This window comes from Somniosus microcephalus, chromosome 16, assembly GCF_052327205.1.
Source record: "Somniosus microcephalus isolate GS21.2 chromosome 16, FLI_Smic_1.0, whole genome shotgun sequence".
NCBI lineage: Eukaryota > Metazoa > Chordata > Chondrichthyes > Squaliformes > Somniosidae > Somniosus > Somniosus microcephalus.
The window spans coordinates 18,808,191-18,832,915 of NC_141002.1; the positions used below are offsets into that span (position 1 = coordinate 18,808,191).

At 51.4% G+C, this 24,725-nt stretch overlaps 1 protein-coding gene across 1 annotated transcript in view; it reads right to left on the reverse strand.

Moving 5' to 3' along the window:
- LOC147105998 (E3 ubiquitin-protein ligase TRIM33-like) overlaps positions 1-21,501 on the reverse strand; it is a 161,955-nt gene extending 140,454 nt beyond the window's left edge. Inside the window, 1 exon segment of the mRNA XM_086008622.1 lies at positions 20,852-21,501. Coding sequence (XP_085864748.1) covers positions 20,852-21,122 — 271 coding nt within the window. The 5' untranslated portion in view covers positions 21,123-21,501.
- Between the last annotated feature and the right edge of the window lie 3,224 nt (positions 21,502-24,725).

The window sequence follows — 24,725 nt, forward strand, 5'->3', positions numbered from 1 at the left end:
CAATGAGACGCCAGATTCAACGTTGGATGCTGCACCATCACCGCCGCCACCACGACGATCAGGACGGCATACAAGGCCACCTGATAGACTTACTTACACGAACCTTTAGTACACTTCACCCCGCCGGACTCAATTTTAAACAAGGGGTGAATGTGGTAAACCACTGTTATTGTTGTTCACCGTTGTTGTTGCACACTGTTGTATCTATGCATGCCTCAGCTGGCTCCGCCCCTGGCTCCACCCACATGCCCAGGTATAAAAGGTGACTGCTCTGCAGCCCCCTGCTTTCTTGGAAACCAGTCAACCACGAGAGGCATGCTCTGTTCTTTGTTAATAAAAGCCTTTTAGTTACTCTCCTAACTCTCCGTCTTTTATGAGTAATTGATAGCGCATCACTTCTACAGGTATGTGAAAAGGAAAAGACTGGTGAAGGTAAATGTAGATCCTTTACAGTCAGATATGGGAGAATTTATAATGGGGAATGAGGAAATGACAGAAAAATTAAATAAATACTTTGTTTCTGTCTTCACGGAGGAAGACACAAAAAACCTCCCAGAAATACGAGAAAACCAAGGATGTGACGAGAATGAGGAACTTAAAGAAATTATTAGTAAAAAAAAGTTTTAGCAAAATTAATTGGACTAAAAGTCAATAAATTCTAAGGACCGGATGACCTACATCCTAGAGTTTTGAAAAAGGTGGCCATTGGAATAGTGGACGCATTGGTTGTCATCTTCCAAAATTCTATAGATTCTGGAACGGTTCCTGCAGATTGGAGCAAATGTAACCCCGCTATTTAAGAAAGGAGGGAGAGAGGGGGCACGGTGGCATAGTGGTTAGCACTGTTGCCTCACAGCGCCAGGGACCCGGGTTCAAATCTGGCCTCGGGCGACTGTGCAAACTCCACACACATTCTCCCCGTGTCTGCGTGGGTTTCCTCCGGGTGCTCCGGTTTCCTCCCACAGTCCAAAGATGTGCAGGTTAGGTTGATTTGGCTATGATAAATTGACCCTTAGTGTTAGGGGATTAAATACGTGGGGTTACGGGGATCGGGTGGGATATGTGTCGGTGCAGGCTCGATGGGCCGAAATGGCCTCTATCTGCACTGTGGGGTTTCTGTGAAAACGGGGAACTACAGACCTGTTAACCTCACGTCAGTAGTTGGGAAAATGCTGGAATCTATTATAAAGGATGCAATAACTGGGCACTTAGAAACTAATAGTAAGATTGGGCAGAGTCAACATGGATTTATGAAAGGGAAATCCTGTTTGATAAACCTATTGGCGTTCTTTGAGGATGTAACTAGTGGAGTAGACAAAGGGGAACTGGTAGATGTGGTGTATCTAGATTTCCAAAGGCCTTCGATAAGGTCCCACATAAGCGGTTGGTGAACAAAATTAGGGCACATGGAATTGGGGGTAATATACTAGCATGGATTGAGAATTCGTTAGCAGACAGAAAACAAAGAGTAGGAATAAACGGGTCTTTTTCAGGATGGCAGGCTGTGACTAGTGGGGTACCGCAAGGATCAGTGCTTGGGCCCCAGCTATTCACAATCTATATCAATGATTTGGATGAGGGGACTAAATGTTACATTTCCAAATTTGCTGATGATACAAAGCTAGGTGGCAGTGTCAGTTGCGAAGAGGCTTCAAGGGGATCTCGACAGGCTCAGTGAGTGGGCAATAACATGGCAGATGGAATATAATGTGGATAAATGTGAAGTTATCCACTTTGGTAGAAAAAACAGAAAGGCAGAGTATTTCCTAAATGGTGAAAGATTGGGGAATGCAGATGCTCAAAGGGACCTGGGTGTCCTTGTGCATGAGTCACTGAAAGTGAATGTGCAGGTGCAGCAAGCCATTAGGAAGGCAAATGGTATGCTGGCCTTCATTACAAGAGGATTTGAGTACAGGAGTAAAGAAATCTTACTCCAATTATATAGGGCCTTGGTGAGACCACACCTGGAGTACTGTGTACAATTTTGGTCTCCTTACCCAAGAGGGAGTGCAATGAAGGTTCATGAGATTGATTCCAGGGATGGCAGGACTGTCATATGAGAAGAGATTGAGTAAACTAGGCCTGTATTCTCTTGAATTCAGAAGAATGAGAGGGGATCTCATTGAAGCATACAAAATTATTACAGGGCTTGATAGGATGGATGCTGGGAGAATGTTTCCCTTGGCTGGGGAGTCTAGAACCAGGGGCCACAGCCTCAAGATAAAGGGTAGGCCATTCAGGACTGAGATGAGAAGAAATTTCTTCAGAGGTTGGTGAATCTTTGGAATTCTCTACCCGAGGGCGGTGGAGGCTCAGTAATTGGGTATATTCAAAACAGAAGTCGATAGATTTCTGACTAGTAAGAGCATCAAGGGATATGGCGATAGGGCCGGTGAATGGACTTGAGGCAGACGATCAGCCATGATCTCATTGAATGGCGGAGCAGGCTCGAAGGGCCGAATGGCCTACTCCTGCTCCTATTTCTTATCTTAGGCAGTCCCTCGGAACCGAGGAAGAGAAGAAGATTCTATAATTCTATGTTCTCACAGCATATTGAATGTCTCTCCTGTCACCAAGCATGAAGTATTTTAAACAGGTTAAGGCCTGCATTAAAACAGCAGGCGAAGACAAAAGCATCAAGTATCTTTTTGGTGACATCAGCAATTGTACTTTCTGACCTATTGAAGATATCTTTGAAAGTTCTCCAGTTCTAGCATTCGTCACTGTTTTACATTGAAGGTTCACTCTCCCGTTCACTCGAGACACTGTCATTTCTCATCTATCTGTATGTTTTTTGTGTGATAGTAATAAATACCATAGAACCAGGAAATGAGACATGCGTGCCGATGTTTCTGTTAAGTGTTTCAGTTGAGAGGTGTTACAAAATTCGGGCCTGCATTAGCTATTCTCTTGGGTTCAGTGTCACTGGGGCCCATGTCGCTTACAATCAGGCGTTTGCCATTACTGCTCAATGTTATAAGAATAAAACCTCACATTTTGTGAACTGGATGCTGTAATTCTGCAGAAGGCAGATGGATAAACACTGTAGTGAGATGAGGCCAATTATAAACCAACATGCTGTTTTATGTGAACAAACATAATTAAGTTTGTGAATTTTAATCTATCTCACGACGTTCCATGTAACATAAAAATAACAAAGCATGACACACTATCCCTGTGACATTCTCCCGATTAACTAAATCTCAAACTAGTTGGCACTAAACTTAAGCAGGGAGCTCACATTCTCTGTTGCTAACTTCCTTACCAGATTTCTGCAGACCATGGCCTCGATTTTAACTGACCCATGGAGTCGGGATTGGAGGCGTGCGGGGGGTTAAAGCCCCGAATTCGGGGGTCCTGACACCATCCTGCCCAAAACCCGCCTCAATGTAAGTTTCAAAGGAGGCGGGTACCCGCCCCGCACTGGGACCCGCCTACCCGAGGCGGGAAGGGATTAGTGACAATTAACTGCCTGTTAACAGGTAGTTAAGAGGCAGTTTTTAGCCTAATGCCTATTTTTAATCTTGAACTGTGGGATTCCCGACAGCTCCAAACCACGCCAGGTTAGAGTCATCGGGCCGTCGGGTTGAAGGACTTGGAGGGGTCGAGATGTCGGTGTTCAGGTGAGTGATGAGTGCATAGGTAAGTGTGTTTGGTGTGTCTAAAGTGTGTAAAGAAGTTTAAATTACCTGTACTTACCTTTTCAGCCTTCCTTCCTCTAGGTTTCGGGAGTCCATCATCTAACCGGCAGAGAGAGCAGAACGGCTGCGAACTGTCAAAAGTGACAATCTGCAGCTTTCTGTGCCGGAGAGATTTCTAACTGAGTCTGTGTAGAAGGACTCAGGTTAGAAGTAAGACTGTCAGTGTTTGACAGCTTCAAACAGCTGTGAAACACTGATATTTCATCAGTCAAAACGTCTTGACAGATGAAATTTCAGTCTGTGACGTCACCTGTTGCCAGGTGGCCCTTAATTGGCCTGCTCAGCCCGCTGGGCGGGCTCAACAAGGTCAATCAAGTTAAAATCGCGTGGATTGGCCGCATCTCGATGGAGGCAAGACTACAACCCCGAAAGTTGCAGTTCCGCCACCTTCCCGACATCTGAGTGAAAATCACCCCCCATGTGTCTGTTCTATCTTAGCTGGACAGTGGGTGGTGGGGGGAGATTCACAGGCTTGACCTCGGACACTCCCCCAGCTCTCCGTGCCCTAGGAGTGGCCACTTAAAGTGCCATTTAATCCTGCTACCACCCCTCTAGTTCCTGACAGCTACCCTCTGCTGCAGTAAATGAATGAAGCCATTCCATCGTATTATTACTGGAATGTCTTTAACGAACATCCACTGTCCCAAGCTGATGTGGCACGCAGGAAGCACCAGACGCTTCATCTGAATTCTAATTCACAAATCCCGAAAGCTGTGTGTTGTGGATTTAACCCCTTGTGAGCTGAAATTAACTTATTAGCATCATCCTAATACCTCCTAGGCCAAATAGTCAAAAATCTTGAATATGCCAAGAGATTGGGAAAAATGTCTTTATACAGAGGTTAGCTGGAGCATGGAGTGCTTTGCCATGGGAAGTAGCCAAGGCAAAGATCACTACATCTTTTATGGGGAAATTGGATAAGTATTTGAAACGGAGGAAGTTACAGGGCTATGGGGAGAAAGAGCAGGGCAGTGTGACTACTTCTGTATTGCTCCAGGATAGAGCCAGTATAGACATGCTGGGCCGAATGGCTCCATGGTTCTGTTCTGTTTATTTCCACTCCCGACGGTCATCACCTGGAAAGTATAACATTTGTATCTTATTTCCTCTCATCTGGATTTAACATTTTTTTTTAGAATTTCCAGAACTTTTTTTTTAAAGAAATGTAAACTTTGATTAAGCGCAATAAGGGCCCAGATGGCTGCTGAGGGAAGAAACAGATTCTTAAACAACTACAATCTTGAATGAATCTGCACACACCTGTCACAGAGCACAAAGTTAACATGGGCCAGATGGAGAGCAGTCCTTCGCTGTCCTGCAAAGCTGAAATAGGAATGGTAACACAGACTGAACAGTACAAGTTTCGGACTTCAAACAAAATAACTTCAAAAGGCTCACTCCTGCCCTCCGCCTCATCACAGACCCCTCCCTTCTGTTCTTTTCTTCCTTCCTTCCCCCACCCCACCCCACCACACACGTACCTTTTTCCCTGGCTCTACATTTGCTTAACAGCTGTCCAATCTCTAACATCTTCCAGTCAATCGACCTGAAACGTTAGCTCTGGTTTCTCTCTCTGCAGATGCTGCCTGACCTGCTGAGTGTTTTCCAGCAGTCTGTCTCTTTATTTCAGATTTCCAGCATCTGCAGTATTTGTTGCAACTTCAAAAGGCAGTTTCTTGGGAAAACCTGCAACCATTTTGAACCCATTTCCAACTGCTGTGCCTGTTCGTGACGTTAAGAAACAGGCTGTGGCATGATGTTAACCATACAATCAACTGATAAAATCAAAGTCACTTTTTTGTGCCAAAAAAAATTTGAATTATCCAATAATTTGAATTAAGCAAGGTAAATAACACAGCAAAGTAGGAATTTAGTGCTAAAAAATATTCCAAGGTAGTTTGAATGAAGCAACTTTGAATAAAGAGTAGGCTTCATCTCACAACCTGTCATTTTAATTTGTCTCTAAACTTGTGCTTACATGGTTTGCCACCCAGGGCATAAATCTGGTGATGCGGATTGGCCGGCCGTTGTAGAAACTTTTAAGCAATAAACACCGACTTGTGTGAGCAAAAATAAAAATGTTTTTACTTGTCCTTTGTCACGGTACAAAGCAGGCAAGGGAGATGCGCACGGCTAGGCGTTGGCAGCTCAATAAAATCAATGAAAGATGCACGTTAAGGTCTAATCAGGTTACACCTCCATCTCTCAATATCGCCATAGTCATTACTAAGCTCATACTGTTCCAAAGAATTTGAGCAACTAGCACTTATTCAGCATCTGTAACACAGTGAAACCAGCCCCAAGGGGCTTTGGAAAAGTGAGGAGAGGGGGCAACGAGTAGGAGGGGAGACGTTAGAAGGTGGTCGGAGGCAGAGCAGAAACATATTGGGGCAGTAATTCCTCCCCAAACGCTTGAGGACGGAAGGGGTACTCACGCGTCTGGCCGGAGGAAATGCCGGTTTTCAGCATGCACAGCGCATGCGCTGAAAACCGGCATTTCCTCTCCTCTAACCCAAGAGGTGAAGAGGCTAGCACGTGCGCTGTAGGGGGCAGCGCGTGCGTCTTGGATTTCCTCTGTTTTGGGGGATTTGCACATGTGTAAAGGCCTCCGGTCTTTACGCTTGTAAAAAGCACACGTAAGTATTTCTTTTTACAGGTAAGTGGTGTTTTAGTGTAATTTAGAATTTTTTTTTCCCCACAGGTTTATTATTTTAAAGAATCTACAATAAGGTAAGTTTAGTTTTAGACCCTTTTTATTAAAAATTTATTTTTTTCAAAAAAAAAAATTATTGTTTAAATTATTTTTTTTAACTTATTTATACTTAATTTAATGATTGGGATGTTTTTCTAAATTTTTATTTAAAGTTTAAATAGTGTTTTGGGTCCCCGTAGTTTTCATGAGTTTGACAGTTCTTACTCTCAAACTCATGAATGAACCTTCCCCTCCCGATTGGTTGTACAGTGCTCACCTGATCCCAGCCGGCACATCGCACTAACTACGCCGCTGGATCAGGTAAGTACTGCGCGCTGACATCAGAACCGGGCCTGTGACAGGAAATGCAAGCAGGCCCGGGCTTCAGATGTCAGCGCGCAGGGCGAGTGCACATCGGGGGCTTGCACCCGCGGCAAGCCCCCGACACCAAGTTCTGGGCCATTAGATAGAATTTACAGCACAGACACAGGTCATTAGGCCCAACTGGTCTATGCTGGCCTTAATGCTCCACACGAGCCTCCTCCCACCCTAGTACAACTAACCCAACCAGCTTATCTTTCTATTACTTCCTCCCTCATCTACTTACCTAGCTTCCTCTTAAATGCATCGATGCGATATGCCTCAACTACCCCATGTGGTAGCAAGTTCTACATCCTAACCATGCTGGGTAAAGAAGTTTCTCCTGAATTACTTCTTTGATTTATTAGTTACTATCTTATATTTATGAGCCCTAGTTTTGGACTCCCAAGTGGAAACCTCTTCTCTACATCTACCCTGTCAAAACTATTGGTTTGGAAGAACTTCTGAAGATAGCAATGTGATAAGGGAGAGGCGTTTAGGAAGAATGTTCCAGGCTTTGCCACCAATGGTCAGGGGATGGAGAGTTGGAGGAGAATGGAAGGTGATGTTAAACCTACTGGTCAGTGGTTTTCAGGCAATTCTTTTTTAATCCCTTTTTAAAATAGTCCTCAATATGTAATTGCTTCTGAATTTAGTGAACTTACAGAACTGAGTACATATTTCAAAGATCCTTTCTTATTACCAGAGATGCTTTTCCACTTTAAGAGAATGAGTTAGAGAGAGTCCGGTGATGAGATATCCAGCACGTTAAGAAAGTAAACCCATTGGTACAGGCTAAGATTTCAAACAAGATAGTTCGGCTGAAAGTATGTAGTGTGCCAAGAGCAAAGATAATTCTGTGGGTTTACTCGAGGCCGAAACTAAAAGAGCTGTTAATGCTGTGAAGGGATAAAGAAGTTATATGCCAACAGAAAGGTCATGCTGTTGGGGAACTTCAACCAACCTAAGAGTTTGGGAATGCCAAGTGGCATAGAATCTGAGCGAGTGCATATAATACATGACTGCTTTATAATCCATATATATATGTTGTAAGGGGCAACTTTGCAGCATGATCTGGTAATACCAAGTTACCCAAATAGCATACTGGGAATAACTCCAGATGACAGCTACCACAACATGATTAAATTTGACAAGAGCTGGACTAAACCAATACTGCGGCACACAACTTTAAAGAGGCCAGCTTCAAGACAATGAGGGAAGTGTTTAAACAAATCGACTCTGAGGGAAGGGAGGCTGGTATCACGATAGAAAACTGCAGTTGAGGGCAAATGGAATATCTTTAAGGACACACTACTGAGCATACAGGGCGAGTTCCACCAAGACTAGCAACGATAGATAAAAGAAATGGGACATTAAAAGGATGAATAAAACAATATGAAGTTAATTAATTATGGAAACAAACTCTCCCAGTGTCCTGGCTAACATTCCTCCCTCAACAAATACCATCAAAAAACAGACTAACTGGTCATCCATCTTATTGTGTTTGTGGAACATCACTGGTACAGAACTGCTGCTGCTTTTGCCTAGCTAGTAATAGTCACAGCACTTCAAAGTACTTCACTGTGACATTTGGACAACACAATAAGCTCCTATTCAGATTCAAGTAATTTTTTTCCTCCTTTTATACCAAGGAGAACAAGTGTGTACATATCATTGTGTGTGAGATGGAACTAAGTGCTGGGAATGGAACACTTGCCATTTCAGGCACCCAGTCTCAAAGGAACATAGGAATTGATAGACAAAAAAAAGACCACGGTCCATCTAGTTCAACTTTTACCATCCTGGTAGTCACATGATACAATTATAATGGAGTTGTGACTAATCAGAGCGATCAATCTCTGTCAATGAGTCTACAACAGACCCAGACACGAGGCGAGGAAAACCCCCAGTGGTGGAGAGCTTTGGGAACCATAGGTCCAAAGTCACCTGTTCCTCCCAAGCCCGCTACACTCGCCACGTCATGTCTCAAGTTACTCATACGGTCTCCTTAATGTTATTTTCCAAAAGAAATCTATCTAATTTGCATTTGAATGAATCAATGCTGTTTCCACCATCTCCCCAGGGAGCCTGATCCATAGCTTCTACTATCAAGTGCTTCTGGGTCAGGTTAAATGTACAGTGAATCTTCCTCTACAATGTTCCAACAATGTCTAAGCTCAAGCTCAGAAGAACACCCCTTACTGCAAAGATGTGACATTTTTTCCATTCCCCACACCAAACATTTCTAGGCCTGCCTGAGAGACATTGCCAAAGATGTCCAACTGAAGGGGAGTTTTATGATGTGGGCCCATGCCTACCAGCAGCTGGAACGAGGCTGCCCAAACTTGTTTTACATAGGACCTGTACAGCCGGCACGTAGACGCCATTTTTAACCCAACCATCTGGGCTGTATTTGAACCCAGGTCCCAGCGGTAGGCAGCCAGTCAGCACCTAACACCCTTTATTTGTTTTTGATGATAAAGACTTCCTTGATTATCGGTTTAATAATACTAGTTGTTTGTGATAAAAGCAGCGACATTTTTCATTCATCAGGATCCGCAGCAGAAAACCAGCGCAATCTATGAGTTAACGGGGAGACCATTGGCTAGTGTTAGCTTGCATCGAGCAGTTGATTTTGTGTAAGCCCAGTGTTTGTCACTTCTTACAGATTTAACAAAAACACTTGCATTTATATCTTCTTCTTAGGCAGTCCCTCGGAACCGAGGATGACTTGCTTCCACACTAAAAATGAGTTCTCAAGTGACTGATGAGTCCAATGCGGGACCTACAGTCTCTGTCACAGGTGGGGCAGACGGGTGGGGTGCTTGGGTTGACGTGCGCTCCTTGCGCTTGGCTTCCGCTTGCTCCCAGCGAAGAGACTCGAGGTGTTCGGCGCCTTCCCGGATGCTTCTCCATTTATATAGCGCCTTTAACGTAGTAAAACTTCTCAAAGCACTTCACAGGAGCGTAATCAGGCAAAATTTGACACTGAGCCACATAAGGAAATATTAGGACAAAAGCTTGGTCAAAGAGGTAGGTCTTAAGGAGCGTCTTAAAGGAGAGGGGCACGGAGAGGTTTAGGGAGGGAATTCCAGAGCTTAGGGCCTGGGCAGCTGAAGGCACAGCCACCAATGGTGGAGTGATGAAAATCAGGGATGCGCAAGAGGCCAGAATTGGAGGAGCACAGAGATCTCCGGGTGGTAGGGCTGGAGGAGGCTATGGAGGGATTTGAACACAAGGATGAGAATTTATTTTTTTAAATCGAGGCGTTGCCAGACAGGGAGCTAGTGTAGGTCAGCGAGCACAGGGGTGATGGATAGAATAGAATATGTAGAAACACATAGAAGTGACATGTTTCATCAACAACATGGTGACCGACAGGCAGTATCTCCCTTTCATGTTACTGAGTTTTCTTATTCCCATCTAGAGAGACTGACCTCCCACTTTCATACAATCAGCGCTGGTCTCCACTCTAATAGACTCCGCACCATGAGTTTACTTTCACGGAACAGGCAGCCTTCATGCGGCTGCAGTTTCTTAAAGCCTGACTTTTGAGAGTCTGTGCTATCACAGGTTTTATAGAATCATACAGCACAGAAGGAGGCCATTCGGCCCATCGTGCTGGTGCCGGCTTTGAAAGAGCTCTCTAATTAGTCCCATTCTCCCTGCTCTTCCACCACAGCCCTGCAAATTTTTCCTTTTCAACTATTTATCCAATTCTCTTTTGAAAGTTACTATTGAATCTGCTTCCTCCGCCCTTTCAGGCAATGCATTCCAGCTCATATCAACAGACCTCTGCAGACCCCCACTGTGTACACCGAGGAGGCAACTGTGCATCTGCATGCCGTTGAGGTTAAAGCGGTTTGAAGCGGTTCTGTTCCATAAATTCTTAAGTCATTAATGAGTCTGACTAAAGATCGTCTCATCTCTGGTGGATGCAGTTTCTAGCTGCTTTTACCTTGTAGCCTGGGTCTCGGGAGAGCAAGCTAATTGAACCACACTTCCCCATTTAGATTTCTGTAACATACAGCCGGACTTCCCTTAAACTAGCTGTGCTGTTAAAGTCTAACATCCTAACTGTGCGCAGAGTTGCCTCAATCAGTGTGGCCAGTGCCCTTTACTGAGTAGTGAAGTACAAAGATAATGGAACAGGTGGCGGGGGCGGGGTGGGGGCACACAAAGGTTGGCAGAGAACATTGAGTTTGAAATTAGAAAAGCTTGCATTTATATAGCACCTTTCACGACTTCAGGACATCCCAAAGCGCTTTACAGCCAATGAAGTACTTTTGAAGTGCAGTCACTGTTGGAATGCAGGAAACACGGCAGCCAATTTTTACACAGCAAGCTCCCACAAACAGCAATGAGATAATGACTGGATAATCTGTTTTAGTGATGTTGGTTGAGGGATAAATATTGCCCAGGACACCGGGGAGAACTCCCCTGCACTTCATTGAAGTAACAACATTTACAAAGTATTTACACCACAGAAACAGGCCATTCAGCCCAACAGGTCCATGGTGTTTATGCTCCACACGAGCCTCCTCCCACCCAGTTTCATCTAACCCCATCAACATATCCTTCTATTCCTTTCTCCCTCATGTGTTTATCTAGCTTCCCCTTGAATGCATCTATGCTGTTCGCCTCAACTACTCCCTGTGGTAGCTAATTCCATATTCTCACCATTCTCTGGGTAAACTAACCACTCACTGAATAAAATAGTGGCATAGAATCTTTTACATCCTCCCGAGAGGGCAGACAGTGTTTAACATTGCATCCAAAAGACAGCACCTGACAGTACAGCACTCCCTTGGCACTACGCTGGAATGTCAGGTGAGATTTTATGCACAAGTCTCTGAGGTGGGGCTTGAACTCACAAACTTCTGACTCGGAGGCGAGAATGCTACAACTGAGCCACAGCTGACACTGAACGCGAGGATAACATAGCAACATTCAAAGGTAGTCTTACTAGGCTAGGTAACCAGTGCACAGCTATGATAGCCACAGCAAACAGGAGTGTGAGAACCAAAACCTCAAAAGCAGTAGATGATAGAGCCTTCAATTGTTTCTAAATCAATGCTAGAAATATTAGAACCAAAGTGTTAGAACTGCATTCATAAGCTTTATTCGAAGAATGAGACATTTTGTGGAACATAGGAATTGCTAGATGAAAAAAGACCAGGTGGCTACCTGGACTTTCAGAAAGCCTTTGTAAAGCGCCTCACACAAGAGGCTTCTTTACGAGAGAGAAAATTTGTGGGACTAGTGGTAATCTGCTACGTTGGATTAAGAATTGGCTGAATGCCCGTAGGCAGAAAGATGTTGTCAATGGATTTGAGTCTGCTTGGAGACTGGTTACCAGTGGTGTCACCATGGGGTTCAGTGTTAGGAGCTCTGGTCTTTACTATATCTTTATTAATGACCTAGATGTAGGTGCTGGGGGAATGATCATCAAATTTGCATAATATACAAACCTACGTGCAAGTGTTAGGACTGATGCTCAACTACTGCTGAGAGAATGGACCCATGGTTGACAAATTATGTTTCATTGAGAAAAATGCTCTGCTTTTCAAACACGTTCTAATTCTATTTCAGATTTCCAGTGTTTGTATTTTTTGTCACATTTCATTCCATTCCTTGCATTGGCTGGTGAAATCATACAGTTTAAAGAATTACTTTTAACTGTTTTGGCAATGTTGGGTTTTTCCGTCACAGTGCTAGAATTGTAACGGGAGATGTGGAACAATCCAAGTGGACTCCACTCACAGTTTGCACACGCAAGGTTACACGGGGCAGCTGTGGCGCAGTTGCTCGCACTCTCGTCGCTGAGTCAGAGTTCAAACCCCACTCCAGACACTTCAGCATAAAGTCGAAGCTGACACTCCCAGTGCAGTGCTGACGGAGTGCTGCACTGTCGAGGTGCCGTCTTTCGGATGAGACGTTAAACCGAGGCTCCATCTGCCCCCTCGGGTGGATGTAAAAGATCTCACTATTTGATATGGAGCAAGGACGTTCTCCCCCGTGTCCAAGTCAACATTTACCCCTTATACAATGTCACTAAAAACAGATTCTCTGGTCATTATCTCATCGTTGTTTGTGGTGCCATCCTGTGCAATAATATGGCTGGCACATTTTCCTATATTACAACAGTGACAACATTTCAAAACTAATTAATTGGCTGTAAAGCGCTTTGGGACGTCCTGAGGTAGTGAAAGGTGCTACATAAATACAAGTTCTTTCTTAACATCGTTTTGCTTAGTCTAAAATCAAATGAGGCAGTACTGGGGGAGTTGGCACGGGGCAGTTGGGAGTGGGGGCGGTACCGGGGGAGTTGGGCGTGGGGGCGGTACCGGGGGATTTGGGAGTGGGGGCGGTACCGGGGGAGTTGGGAGTGGGGGCGGTACCGGGGGAGTTGGGAGTGGGGGCGGTACCGGGGGAGTTGGGAGTGGGGGCGGTACCGGGGGAGTTGGGAGTGGGGGCGGTACCGGGGGAGTTGGGAGTGGGGGCGGTACCGGGGGAGTTGGGAGTGGGGGCGGTACCGGGGGAGTTGGGAGTGGGGGCGGTACCGGGGGAGTTGGGAGTGGGGGCGGTACCGGGGGAGTTGGGAGTGGGGGCGGTACCGGGGGAGTTGGGAGTGGGGGCGGTACCGGGGGAGTTGGGAGTGGGGGCGGTACCGGGGGTGTTGGGAGTGGGGGCGGTACCGGGGGAGTTGGGAGTGGGGGCGGTACCGGGGGAGTTGGGAGTGGGGGCGGTACCGGGGGAGTTGGGAGTGGGGGCGGTACCGGGGGAGTTGGGAGTGGGGGCGGTACCGGGGGAGTTGGGAGTGGGGGCGGTACCGGGGGAGTTGGCAGGGGGGCGGTACCGGGGGAGTTGGCAGGGGGGGCGGTACCGGGGGAGTTGGCAGGGGGGCGGTACCGGGGGAGTTGGCAGGGGGGCGGTACCGGGGGAGTTGGCAGGGGGGCGGTACCGGGGGAGTTGGCAGGGGGGCGGTACCGGGGGAGTTGGCAGGGGGGCGGTACCGGGGGAGTTGGCAGGGGGGCGGTACCGGGGGAGTTGGCAGGGGGGCTGTACCGGGGGAGTTGGCAGGGGGGCAGTACCGGGGGAGTTGGCAGGGGGGCAGTACCGGGGGAGTTGGCAGGGGGGCAGTACCGGGGGAGTTGGCAGGGGGGCAGTACCGGGGGAGTTGGGAGGGCGGCAGTACCGGGGGAGTTGGGAGGGCGGCAGTACCGGGGGAGTTGGGAGGGGGGCAGTACCGGGGGAGTTGGGAGGGGGGCAGTACCGGGGGAGTTGGGAGTTGGGAGGGGGGCAGTACCGGGGGAGTTGGGAGGGGGGCAGTACCGGGGGAGTTGGGAGGGGGGCAGTACCGGGGGAGTTGGGAGGGGGGCAGTACCGGGGGAGTTGGGAGGGGGGCAGTACCGGGGGAGTTGGGAGGGGGGCAGTACCGGGGGAGTTGGGAGGGGCGGCAGTGCCGGGGGAGTTGGGAGGGGGGCAGTACCGGGGGAGTTGGGAGGGGGGCAGTACCGGGGGAGTTGGGAGGGGGGCAGTACCGGGGGAGTAGAGAGGGGGGCAGTACCGGGGGAGTTGGGAGGGGGGCAGTACCGGGGGAGTTGGGAGGGGGCGGCAGTACCGGGGGAGTTGGGAGGGGGGCAGTACCGGGGGAGTTGGGAGGGGCGGCAGTGCCGGGGGAGTTGGGAGGGGGGCAGTACCGGGGGAGTTGGGAGGGGGGCAGTACCGGGGGAGTTGGGAGGGGCGGCAGTGCCGGGGGAGTTGGGAGGGCGGGCAGTACTGGGGGAGTTGGGAGGGGGCAGTACCGGGGAGCAGTACTGGGAGAGTTGGGAGGAGGGGGCAGTACCGGGGGAGTTGGGAGGGGGGGCAGTGCCGGGGGAGTTGGGAGGGGGGGCAGTGCCGGGGGAATTGGGAGGGGCGGCAGTGCCGGGGGAGTTGGGAGGGGGGCAGTACCGGGGGAGTTGGGAGGGGGGCAGTACCGGGGGAGTTGGGAGGGCGGCAGTACCGGGGGAGTTGGGAGGGGGGCAGTACCGGGGGAGTTGGGAGGGGGGCAGTACCGGGGGAGTTGGGAGGGGGGCAGTACCGGGGGAGTTGGGAGGGGGGCAGTACCGGGGGAGTTGGGAGGGGGGCAGTACCGGGGGAGTTGGGAGGGGGGGCAGTACCGGGGGAGTTGGGAGGGGGGCAGTACCGGGGGAGTTGGGAGGGGGGCAGTACCGGGGGAGTTGGGAGGGGCGGCAGTGCCGGGGGAGTTGGGAGGGGGGCAGTACCGGGGGAGTTGGGAGGGGGGCAGTACCGGGGGAGTAGAGAGGGGGGCAGTACCGGGGGAGTTGGGAGGGGGGCAGTACCGGGGGAGTTGGGAGGGGGCGGCAGTACCGGGGGAGTTGGGAGGGGGGCAGTACCGGGGGAGTTGGGAGGGGCGGCAGTGCCGGGGGAGTTGGGAGGGGGGCAGTACCGGGGGAGTTGGGAGGGGGGCAGTACCGGGGGAGTTGGGAGGGGCGGCAGTGCCGGGGGAGTTGGGAGAGGGGGGCAGTACCGGGGGAGTTGGGAGGGGCGGCAGTGCCGGGGGAGTTGGGAGGGCGGGCAGTACTGGGGGAGTTGGGAGGGGGCAGTACCGGGGAGCAGTACTGGGAGAGTTGGGAGGAGGGGGCAGTACCAGGGGAGTTGGGAGGGGGGGGCAGTGCCGGGGGAGTTGGGAGGGGGGGCAGTGCCGGGGGAATTGGGAGGGGCGGCAGTGCCGGGGGAGTTGGGAGGGGGGCAGTACCGGGGGAGTTGGGAGGGGGGCAGTACCGGGGGAGTTGGGAGGGGGGCAGTACCGGGGGAGTTGGGAGGGGTGCAGTACCGGGGGAGTTGGGAGGGGCGGCAGTGCCGGGAGAGTTGGGAGGGAGGCAGTACCGGGGGAGTTGGGAGGGAGGCAGTACCGGGGGAGTTGGGAGGGGGCAGTATCGGGGAGCAGTACTGGGAGAGTTGGGAGGGGGGGGCAGTACCGGGGGAGTTGGGAGGGGGGGCAGTGCCGGGGGAGTTGGGAGGGGGGGCAGTGCCGGGGGAATTGGGAGGGGGGGGGGGAGTTGGCAAGGGGGCAGTACCGGGGGAGTTGGGAGGGGGGCAGTACCGGGCAAGTTGGGAGGGGGGCAGTACCGGGGAAGTTGGGAGGGGGGCAGTACCGGGGGAGTTGGGAGGGGCGGCAGTGCCGGGGGAGTTGGGAGGGGGGCAGTACCAGGGGAGTTGGAAGGGGGGCAGTACCGGGAGAGTTGGGAGGGGGGGGCAGTACCGGGAGAGTTGGGAGGGGGGGCAATACCGGGGGAGTTGGGAGGGGGGGCAGTGCCGGGGGAGTTGGGAGGGGGGCAGTACCGGGGGAGTTGGGAGGGGGGCAGTACCGGGGGAGTTGGGAGGGGCGGCAGTGCCGGGGGAGTTGGGAGGGGGGCAGTGCCGGGGGAGTTGGGAGGGGGGCAGTACCGGGGGAGTTGGGAGGGGCGGCAGTGCCGGGGGAGTTGGGAGGGGGCAGTACCGGGGGAGCAGTACCGGGAGAGTTGGGAGGGGGGGGCAGTACCGGGAGAGTTGGGAGGGGCGGCAGTGCCGGGGGAGTTGGGAGGGGGCAGTACCGGGGGAGCAGTACCGGGAGAGTTGGGAGGGGGGGGCAGTGCCGGGAGAGTTGGGAGGGGGGGCAGTGCCGGGGGAGTTGGGAGGGGGGGCAGTGCCGGGGGAGTTGGGAGGGGGCAGTGCCGGGGGAGTTGGGAGGGGGCAGTGCCGGGGGAGTTGGGAGGGGGCAGTGCCGGGGGAGTTGGGAGGGGGGGCAGTGCCGGGGGAGTTGGGAGGGGGGGCAGTGCCGGGGGAGTTGGGAGGGGGGGCAGTGCCGGGGGAGTTGGGAGGGGGGGCAGTGCCGGGGGAGTTGGGAGGGGCGGCAGTGCCGGGGGAGTTGGGAGGGGCGGCAGTGCCGGGGGAGTTGGGAGGGGCGGCAGTGCCGGGGGAGTTGGGAGGGGGCAGTACCGGGGGAGCAGTGCCGGGGGAGTTGGGAGGGGGCAGTACCGGGGGAGCAGTGCCGGGGGAGTTGGGAGGGGGGGGCAGTGCCGGGGGAGTTGGGAGGGGGGGCAGTGCCGGGGGAGTTGGGAGGGGGGGCAGTGCCGGGGGAGTTGGGAGGGGGGGCAGTGCCGGGGGAGTTGGGAGGGGGGGCAGTGCCGGGGGAGTTGGGAGGGGGGGCAGTGCCGGGGGAGTTGGGAGGGGGGGCAGTGCCGGGGGAGTTGGGAGGGGGGGCAGTGCCGGGGGAGTTGGGAGGGGGGGCAGTGCCGGGGGAGTTGGGAGGGGGGGCAGTGCCGGGGGAGTTGGGAGGGGGGGCAGTGCCGGGGGAGTTGGGAGGGGGGGCAGTGCCGGGGGAGTTGGGAGGGGGGGCAGTGCCGGGGGAGTTGGGAGGGGGGGCAGTGCCGGGGGAGTTGGGAGGGGGGGCAGTGCCGGGGGAGTTGGGAGGGGGGGCAGTGCCGGGGGAGTTGGGAGGGGGGGCAGTGCCGGGGGAGTTGGGAGGGGGGGCAGTGCCGGGGGAGTTGGGAGGGGGGGCAGTGCCGGGGGAGTTGGGAGGGGGGGCAGTGCCGGGGGAGTTGGGAGGGGGGGCAGTGCCGGGGGAGTTGGGAGGGGGGGCAGTGCCGGGGGAGTTGGGAGGGGGGGCAGTGCCGGGGGAGTTGGGAGGGGGGGCAGTGCCGGGGGAGTTGGGAGGGGGGGCAGTGCCGGGGGAGTTGGGAGGGGGGGCAGTGCCGGGGGAGTTGGGAGGGGGGGCAGTGCCGGGGGAGTTGGGAGGGGGGGCAGTGCCGGGGGAGTTGGGAGGGGGGGCAGTGCCGGGGGAGTTGGGAGGGGGGGCAGTGCCGGGGGAGTTGGGAGGGGGGGCAGTGCCGGGGGAGTTGGGAGGGGGGGCAGTGCCGGGGGAGTTGGGAGGGGGGGCAGTGCCGGGGGAGTTGGGAGGGGGGGCAGTGCCGGGGGAGTTGGGAGGGGGGGCAGTGCCGGGGGAGTTGGGAGGGGAGGCAGTGCCGGGGGAGTTGGGAGGGGGGGCAGTGCCGGGGGAGTTGGGAGGGGGGGCAGTGCCGGGGGAGTTGGGAGGGAGGGCAGTACCGGGGGAGTTGGGAGGGGGGGCAGTACCGGGGGAGTTGGGAGGGGGGGCAGTACCGGGGGAGTTGGGAGGGGGGGGCAGTACCGGGGGAGTTGGGAGGGGGGGCAGTACCGGGGGAGTTGGGAGGGGGGGCAGTACCGGGGGAGTTGGGAGGGGGGGGCAGTACAGGGGGAGTTGGGAGGGGGGGCAGTACCGGGGGAGTTGGGAGGGGGGCAGTACCGGCGGAGTCGGGAGGGGGGCAGTACTGGGGGAGTAGGGGGGGCTGTACTGGGGGCAGTACTGGAGAGTTTTGGGGGGGGGGGGGGGGGGGGAGGCAGCAGTACGTCAATCAGTGCAACATTTTTTAAAAAGTGACGTTGCTGACAAGCAAGTGTGCTAACAATGTGTAAACCTTCCAGTCGATCCCGGCTTCAGCCTAGCCACATCCATTTTGCATAAACTGCCAATCACAGCATACAGTAATCCCATCTTGGGGAATTCTGGGACACAAGTCCCCTTGAGTGCCCAGATCCCTAACGGGCACCGCAGGCTTTCAGGCACATGCAGGGACCCTCCCATTCTGGCTTGCCATGCGCAGAACAATTGGTGTTTTATTTTATGAAGACAGCATTGGAAAAACGCTCCAATTTCAGAAAATAGTCAGGAGGCCAATTCCCCAAAACAGGACTGTCCACTTTTACATATGGCACCACTGATGGCAAATGAACAGAACCAGGCACCACCCCCGCTACGTAGGTAGAATGAGCTCCCTGAGCATCCTCCAGAACAGAGTAGTCCCATATTTTACTGCTATCTGCAATGCTGCCATTTCTCAGCCTTGTTTGTTCTCTGGAGTGCAACCCGTGGATAGAAGCCCCACCATCTCGTCAACAGTGGTCATATGTGAAATAGCCCCTTGAAATGCGTGTGATTCAGATTTCATTTATTATTTATTGATATATAAAGTGACAAATGGATCAAGACGTCCTCCTGAAGGAAAGGTCTTTTTTTTTAATTTAATGAGCAGATCTTTGCCCTCTTTAAATACAACTGGGTTGGCCATGGCTGCTCCAAAGCAATTAATTCCCTTTGAGTTCCCAACAAAACCACTTCAAACTGGCTCTGGCTGGTGCCAGCCGCCTGTGACCGGTTCCAGCCGCCCTGGAGCGACTCACCCGCATCTACCACTCGAAGGTTTCCCGTGGGGGGGGAGGGCGAGAGAGAGACACCGCCAAAGCGCTGACAGATCTTGTAACGTAGATGCCAGCGCCGCACTTTCTAAAAATTACATCAGCGGTGCTCTGCAATTCGGTTTTCAAATTTTTTTTTAAAAAAACAGGGCACAATTGGAAATGGGAGATGCTGTGCGCACCCCTGCTAGTCGGGTGGAAGCGGCACATTCCTCCCCGCTTGCTACAATGTGGCTCAGCGAGGAGAGTGGGACAATGTAGCAAATAATTGCTACACACCACCAGTGGACACTAAACCTCCCTCAGCAGCAACATATAGACACCGTACTTGCAACATCACCCACTGCCAGGTTACCTGTCCTAAATGGAAGTGTGCTAGATTGTGCAATGTACTTGAAAGTGACAATCTCTTAAACCACATTGCTAATTAGACACCGGTTTCACTTTTTTTTGTTTAAGCTCCCCATCACATCAACAGGCAATCAAATATGTGTGTGCATAGTAATTGTATATAAACAAGTGTATTTTTTTTTACAGTTATTTTTTTTAATTGGCTAAGTTGATGTAAGTTACTTTTGGTTTTAATTTCAGTTGTTGGCGTAGCTCAGATGCTGTGTACAACTCCCCTGAAACCACAATGATTTGTGTTACTGCAGTGGAGGTTAGCGTGAGATAACTACACAACGCAAATCGGTTTTAAAAATGATCGACCTCCCAATTAGATTTAGATTTTTAAAACATTTAAATAAAATCGTGCTAGTTAAGTTATTTTCTAATCAATTGCGACGACCGTCTATAGTGCAAGACTTTTGAATTAAGATTAGTGGAATTGATTTTAATTTTGAAATCCTAATAGATTTTAATGAACTGAAGAGAAACACGGTTCAGATCTTTCGATTTCTCCCCCAAGACTTCACCTGAAAGATGGTCAGTCCCACAAAGACCCTCTTTGTTATCTGGTGGCCAGAATATATTTGAGCCCTTTGATTGCAATGCCAGCGAGAGAGAAAGAGACCTTTTGTTAAATATTTCATCTGCTACCGTTTACGCGAAACTTAAGCCAAAATCCTGCCGGGCATTAGGCAAAATGAAAGAAATGGGCCCTCCAATCGTAGTAAATGCACTACACCAAAGACGGGAGAAACTGCGAGTCTCTGAACAACCAGGCTCTTCAAAGGAAAATATAGAAAGGCGAGAACGTGATAACCGACTCAACTCGCACACATCGTACAGTACAAGATGGGAACCTTCCGGGCCCTTGTTTTGCAAAATTACAAACTACATGTTACGCTTCTCCAATAAATGGGGAATGGCTATTAAAAAAATATAACACCTATATTTACATGCAATAAATGCTGTTTGCAAAGCAGCGGGTTGGTCGTCGATTAGTTGTGGCTTAATAAATTCATATAAACGAACGGGAACTGGGATACTGGAAACAGTTGGACTGAAAATGTCAGATGGTAAACGTTTCCCATCAGCTCCTATAGGTGCAAATATCATTCTCATTCCCCAGCATAGCACTGTTACTCTGGGATACCAGAGCTATAAAAGCATTTCTGCATTATGCAAAAAGGTTGAACCTGAAGCACTATTATCTGTAATAACAATGGTAAAATATATGTGCATAGTGCATTAATAATTCCAAAAGTCTGAGTTAGAGGGACGCCAAGTCTGACAAAGGGTTGGACATGAGAACAGTAGGCCCAGTGCAAGCCTTGGTTTTGTGTGTGCCTCGGAGCTTGATAATCCGTGCATTGCGCAAGATCCAAGTGTGCAACAGCGGTGCGATACAATGTTGTTCACTCCCCACCCTCCCCAATCCCAGTATACTCACTCTGCTGGTGCTGGAGAGAAGAGGAATCTGCCAGGCTGGCCGCGGTGGCTGCACCCGGCAGCACCAAGTGCCTCTGAGGCTCGGGGAGACACTTCTTGCAGAAGGAGTGCAGACATGGCAGCAGTTTGGGATCGCGACTTTGGAAATTCTGCTTGCAGACGGCGCACGTCTCCAGCAGGTTGAGCTGGGCTCCCTCCGCCTTCTCCCCTTGTTCCCTACTCTCCGCTTCGTTTCCTGTGTTCAGCCCGGGCTCCTGTGGACTCTCTGCCATCTCCCGAGTGCAGTTTCAGGCTATAATTCCCCTTGTAATTCCCATCCGCCTTGTTGTTCGCGGTGTGCCGGGGGGGGTTGGGTTAGGGCTGGGTTGTTTTTTTTTATCTATCTCTATATGTGGCCAAGTTGTTGCAGAGGTAAGCGCTTAACGACTATGGGGTTGAGGGCGTTCTGATTCAGGCTGCTGTCAAATGTAGGAAATGCTCCATCTCCCGGGCACAGGCCGCCAGTGAGAAACACCAGATCCATATTCATCACAGCGCGTCACTGGGACCCACATTAATATTAATGACCGGCATCAACAGGCAAAGGAGCCCCTTCCTTCTCGCTACAAAAAAAACTATAGCTTCTTAAACTATTCCGAAATCATGTACGTCTACGAAGTCAGATGCCTTGATCTCAGCTCTGTGCTGATCTCAGCCAGTACTGGGGGAGGGGCTTACTTATTGGCCTCAGAGCCCAGGGGTAGAAATAGGTCAGGGTTCGCCACTTCACCCCACCCACAAAGATTGGCCATTGACTCCCTGCTGCAAAGTGCATATGTGGACGTTAGGAAGGATTGGGCTCGGTGGTGAAGCCCCCTGCAGGTGAACAGTCAAATCTTACAGCACAGAAGGAGGTGCTGGTGCTCATGCCTGTGCCGACTCATTCAACTATGCCGACTATTCAATTAGTCCCACTCCCCTGCCATTTCCCCATAGCCTTGCAAATTTCAAGTATATATCCAATTTCTTTTCGAAAGTTACGATTGAATCTGCGTCCACCACCTTTTCAGGCAGTGCATTCCAGATCAGAACAACTCGCTGCATAAAAGATATTCTCCTCATCTCCACTCTGATTCTTTGGCCAATTGTCTTACATTTGTGCCCTCTAGTTACTGAACCAGTTGAAACAGTTTCTCCTATACACTCCATCTCATCCCCTGATCATTTTCAATACCTCTATTAAATCTCTCCTTAACCTTCTCTGCTCTGAGAATAATCCCAACTTTTCTAGTCTCTCCACATAACTGAAGTCCTTTATCCCTGGTATTTTTCTGGTAAATCTCCTCTGCACCCTCTTCAAGGCCTTGACATCCTTCCTAAAGTGTTGTTCCCAGAATTGGACACAATACGCCAGCTGAGGCGTAACAACAACAACAGCTTGTATTTATATAGCGCCTTTAACGTAGTAAAACGTCCCGAGACGCTGCACAGGAATATTTTAAGACAAAAATTTTGACACCGATCCACATAAGGATAAATTAGGGCAGGTGACCAAAAGCTTGGTCAAAGAGGTAGGTTTTAAGGAGCGTCTTAAAGGAGAAAAGCGAGGTAGCGAGGCGGAGAGGTTTAGGCAGGGAATTCCAGAGCTTAGGGCCTAGGCAACAGAAGGCACGGCCACCAAAAGTTGAGCGATTATAATCAGGGATGCTCAAGAGGGCAGAATTAGAGGAGCGCAGATATCTTGGGGGGTTGTGGGGCTGGAGGAGATTACAGAGATAGGGGGGGGTGAGGCCTTGGAGGGATTTGAAAACAAGGATGAGAATTTGGAAATCGAGGCGTTGCTGGACCGGGAGCCAATGTAGGTCAGCGAGCACTAGGGTGATGGGTGAACGGGACTTGGTGCGAGTTAGGACATGGGCAGCCGAGTTTTGGATGACCTCAAGTTTACGTAGGGTGGAATGTGGGAAGCCAGCCAGGAGTGCATTGGAATAGTCAAGTCTAGAGGTAACAAAGGCATGGATGAGGGTTTCAGCAGCGGATGAGCTGAGGCAAGGGCAGGGACGGGCGATGTTACGGAGGTGGAAGTAGGTGGCCTTAGTGATGCTGCGGATATGTGGTCGGAAGCTCATTTCGGGGTGAAATATGATACCAAGGTTGCGAACAGTGTGGTTCAGCCTCAGACAGATGTTAGGGAGAGGGATGGAGTCGGTGGCTGGGGAACGGAGTTTGTGGCGGGGACCGAAAACAATGGCTTCGGTCTTCCCAATATTTAATTGGAGAAAATTTTTACTCATCCAGAACTGGATGTCAGACAAGCAGTCTGACAATTTATACACCGTGGAGGGGTCACGAGAAGAGGTAGTGAGGTAGAGCTGGGTGTCATCAGCGTACATGTGGAAACTGACACTGTGTTTTTGGATGATGTCACCAAGGGGCAACATGTAGATGAGAAATAGGAGGGGGCCAAGGATAGATCCTTGGGGACACCAGAGGTAACGATGCAGGAGCGGGAAGAGAAGCCGTTGCAGATGATTCTCTGGTTACGATTAGATAGATAAGAATGGAACCAGGTGAGTGCAGTCCCACCTAGCTGGACGACGGTGGAGAGGCGTTGGAGAAGGATGGAGTGGTCAACCGCGTCAAAGGGTGCAGACAGGTCAAGAAAGATGAGGAGGGATAGTTTACCTTTGTCACAGTCACAAAGGATGTCATTTGTGACTTTGATGAGAGCTGTTTCGGTACTGTGGCAAGGGTGGAAACCTGATTGGAGGGATTCAAACATGGAATTGCGGGAAAGATGGGCACGAATTTGGGAGGCGACAACACGTTCAAGGCCTTTGGAGAGGAAAGGGAGGTTGGAGGTGGGGTGGTAGTTTGCAAAGATGGAGGGATCAAGGTTTGTTTTTTGAGGAGAGGGGTGATGACGGCAGATTTGAGGGAGAGGGGGACAGTACCTGAGGAGAGAGAACCGTTAACAATGTCAGCTAACATGGGAGCCAGAAAAGGAAGTTGGGTGGTCAGCAGTTTGGTGGGAATAGGGTCGAGGGAGCAGGAAGTGGGTCTCATTGACAAGATGACCATGGACAGGTCATGAGGGGAGTTCGTAGAGAAACTGGAGAAAGATGCGAGTTCAGGGCTAGGGCAGGGTTGAACCTTAGAGGAAGTTTGGCCCGGTGGGCTAGGGGAAGGAAGGGAAGTGGCAGAGGCAGCTGAACGGATGGTCTCAATCTTAGAGACAAAGAAGTCCATGAGCTCCTCACACTTGTTATCGGAGGTGAGGGCGGAGGAGACAGGGGAGAGGGGTTTAAGGAGACGGTTAGCAGTACAGAATAGGACCCGGGGTTTATCTTTGCATTCCAGAATGATTCTGGAATAGTGAGTAATTTTGACAGACGAGAGCAGGGCCCGATAATGCTTTATGTGGTCCAGGCAGATCTGGCAGTGAATGGCTAAACCAGTTATCCGCCATATCCGTTCAAGTCTGCATCCCTTCGACTTAAGGGAGCAAAGATGAGAGCCGTACCAGGGGGAATGGCCAGGGTGAGAGAGAGTAATTGTTTCAGTAGGGACTAGGGCCTCAAAGATATTGATGAGGGTGTGGTTAGCAGATCGGTAGCTGCAGAAATATCATGATGAATGGAGGCTGGACAGTTGGAATTTCATAAGTGCAGTTATAAGAGAGCTGGGAGAGAGTTTATTCCAGGGGCGGACACAGAAGGAAGTAGGGTTGGGGGAGGTGGGTGGAAGGGGGATGTGGGTGGAGAGCGATACAAGGAAATGGTCAGAGATAGCCTTATCTGCAATTGACACAATGGGAGTAGCGAGGCCACGAGGGGCAGCGGAGGGAGGGGGAGAGGGAGGGAGGGAGAGAGAATTCCAAAGATTCACGACCATCT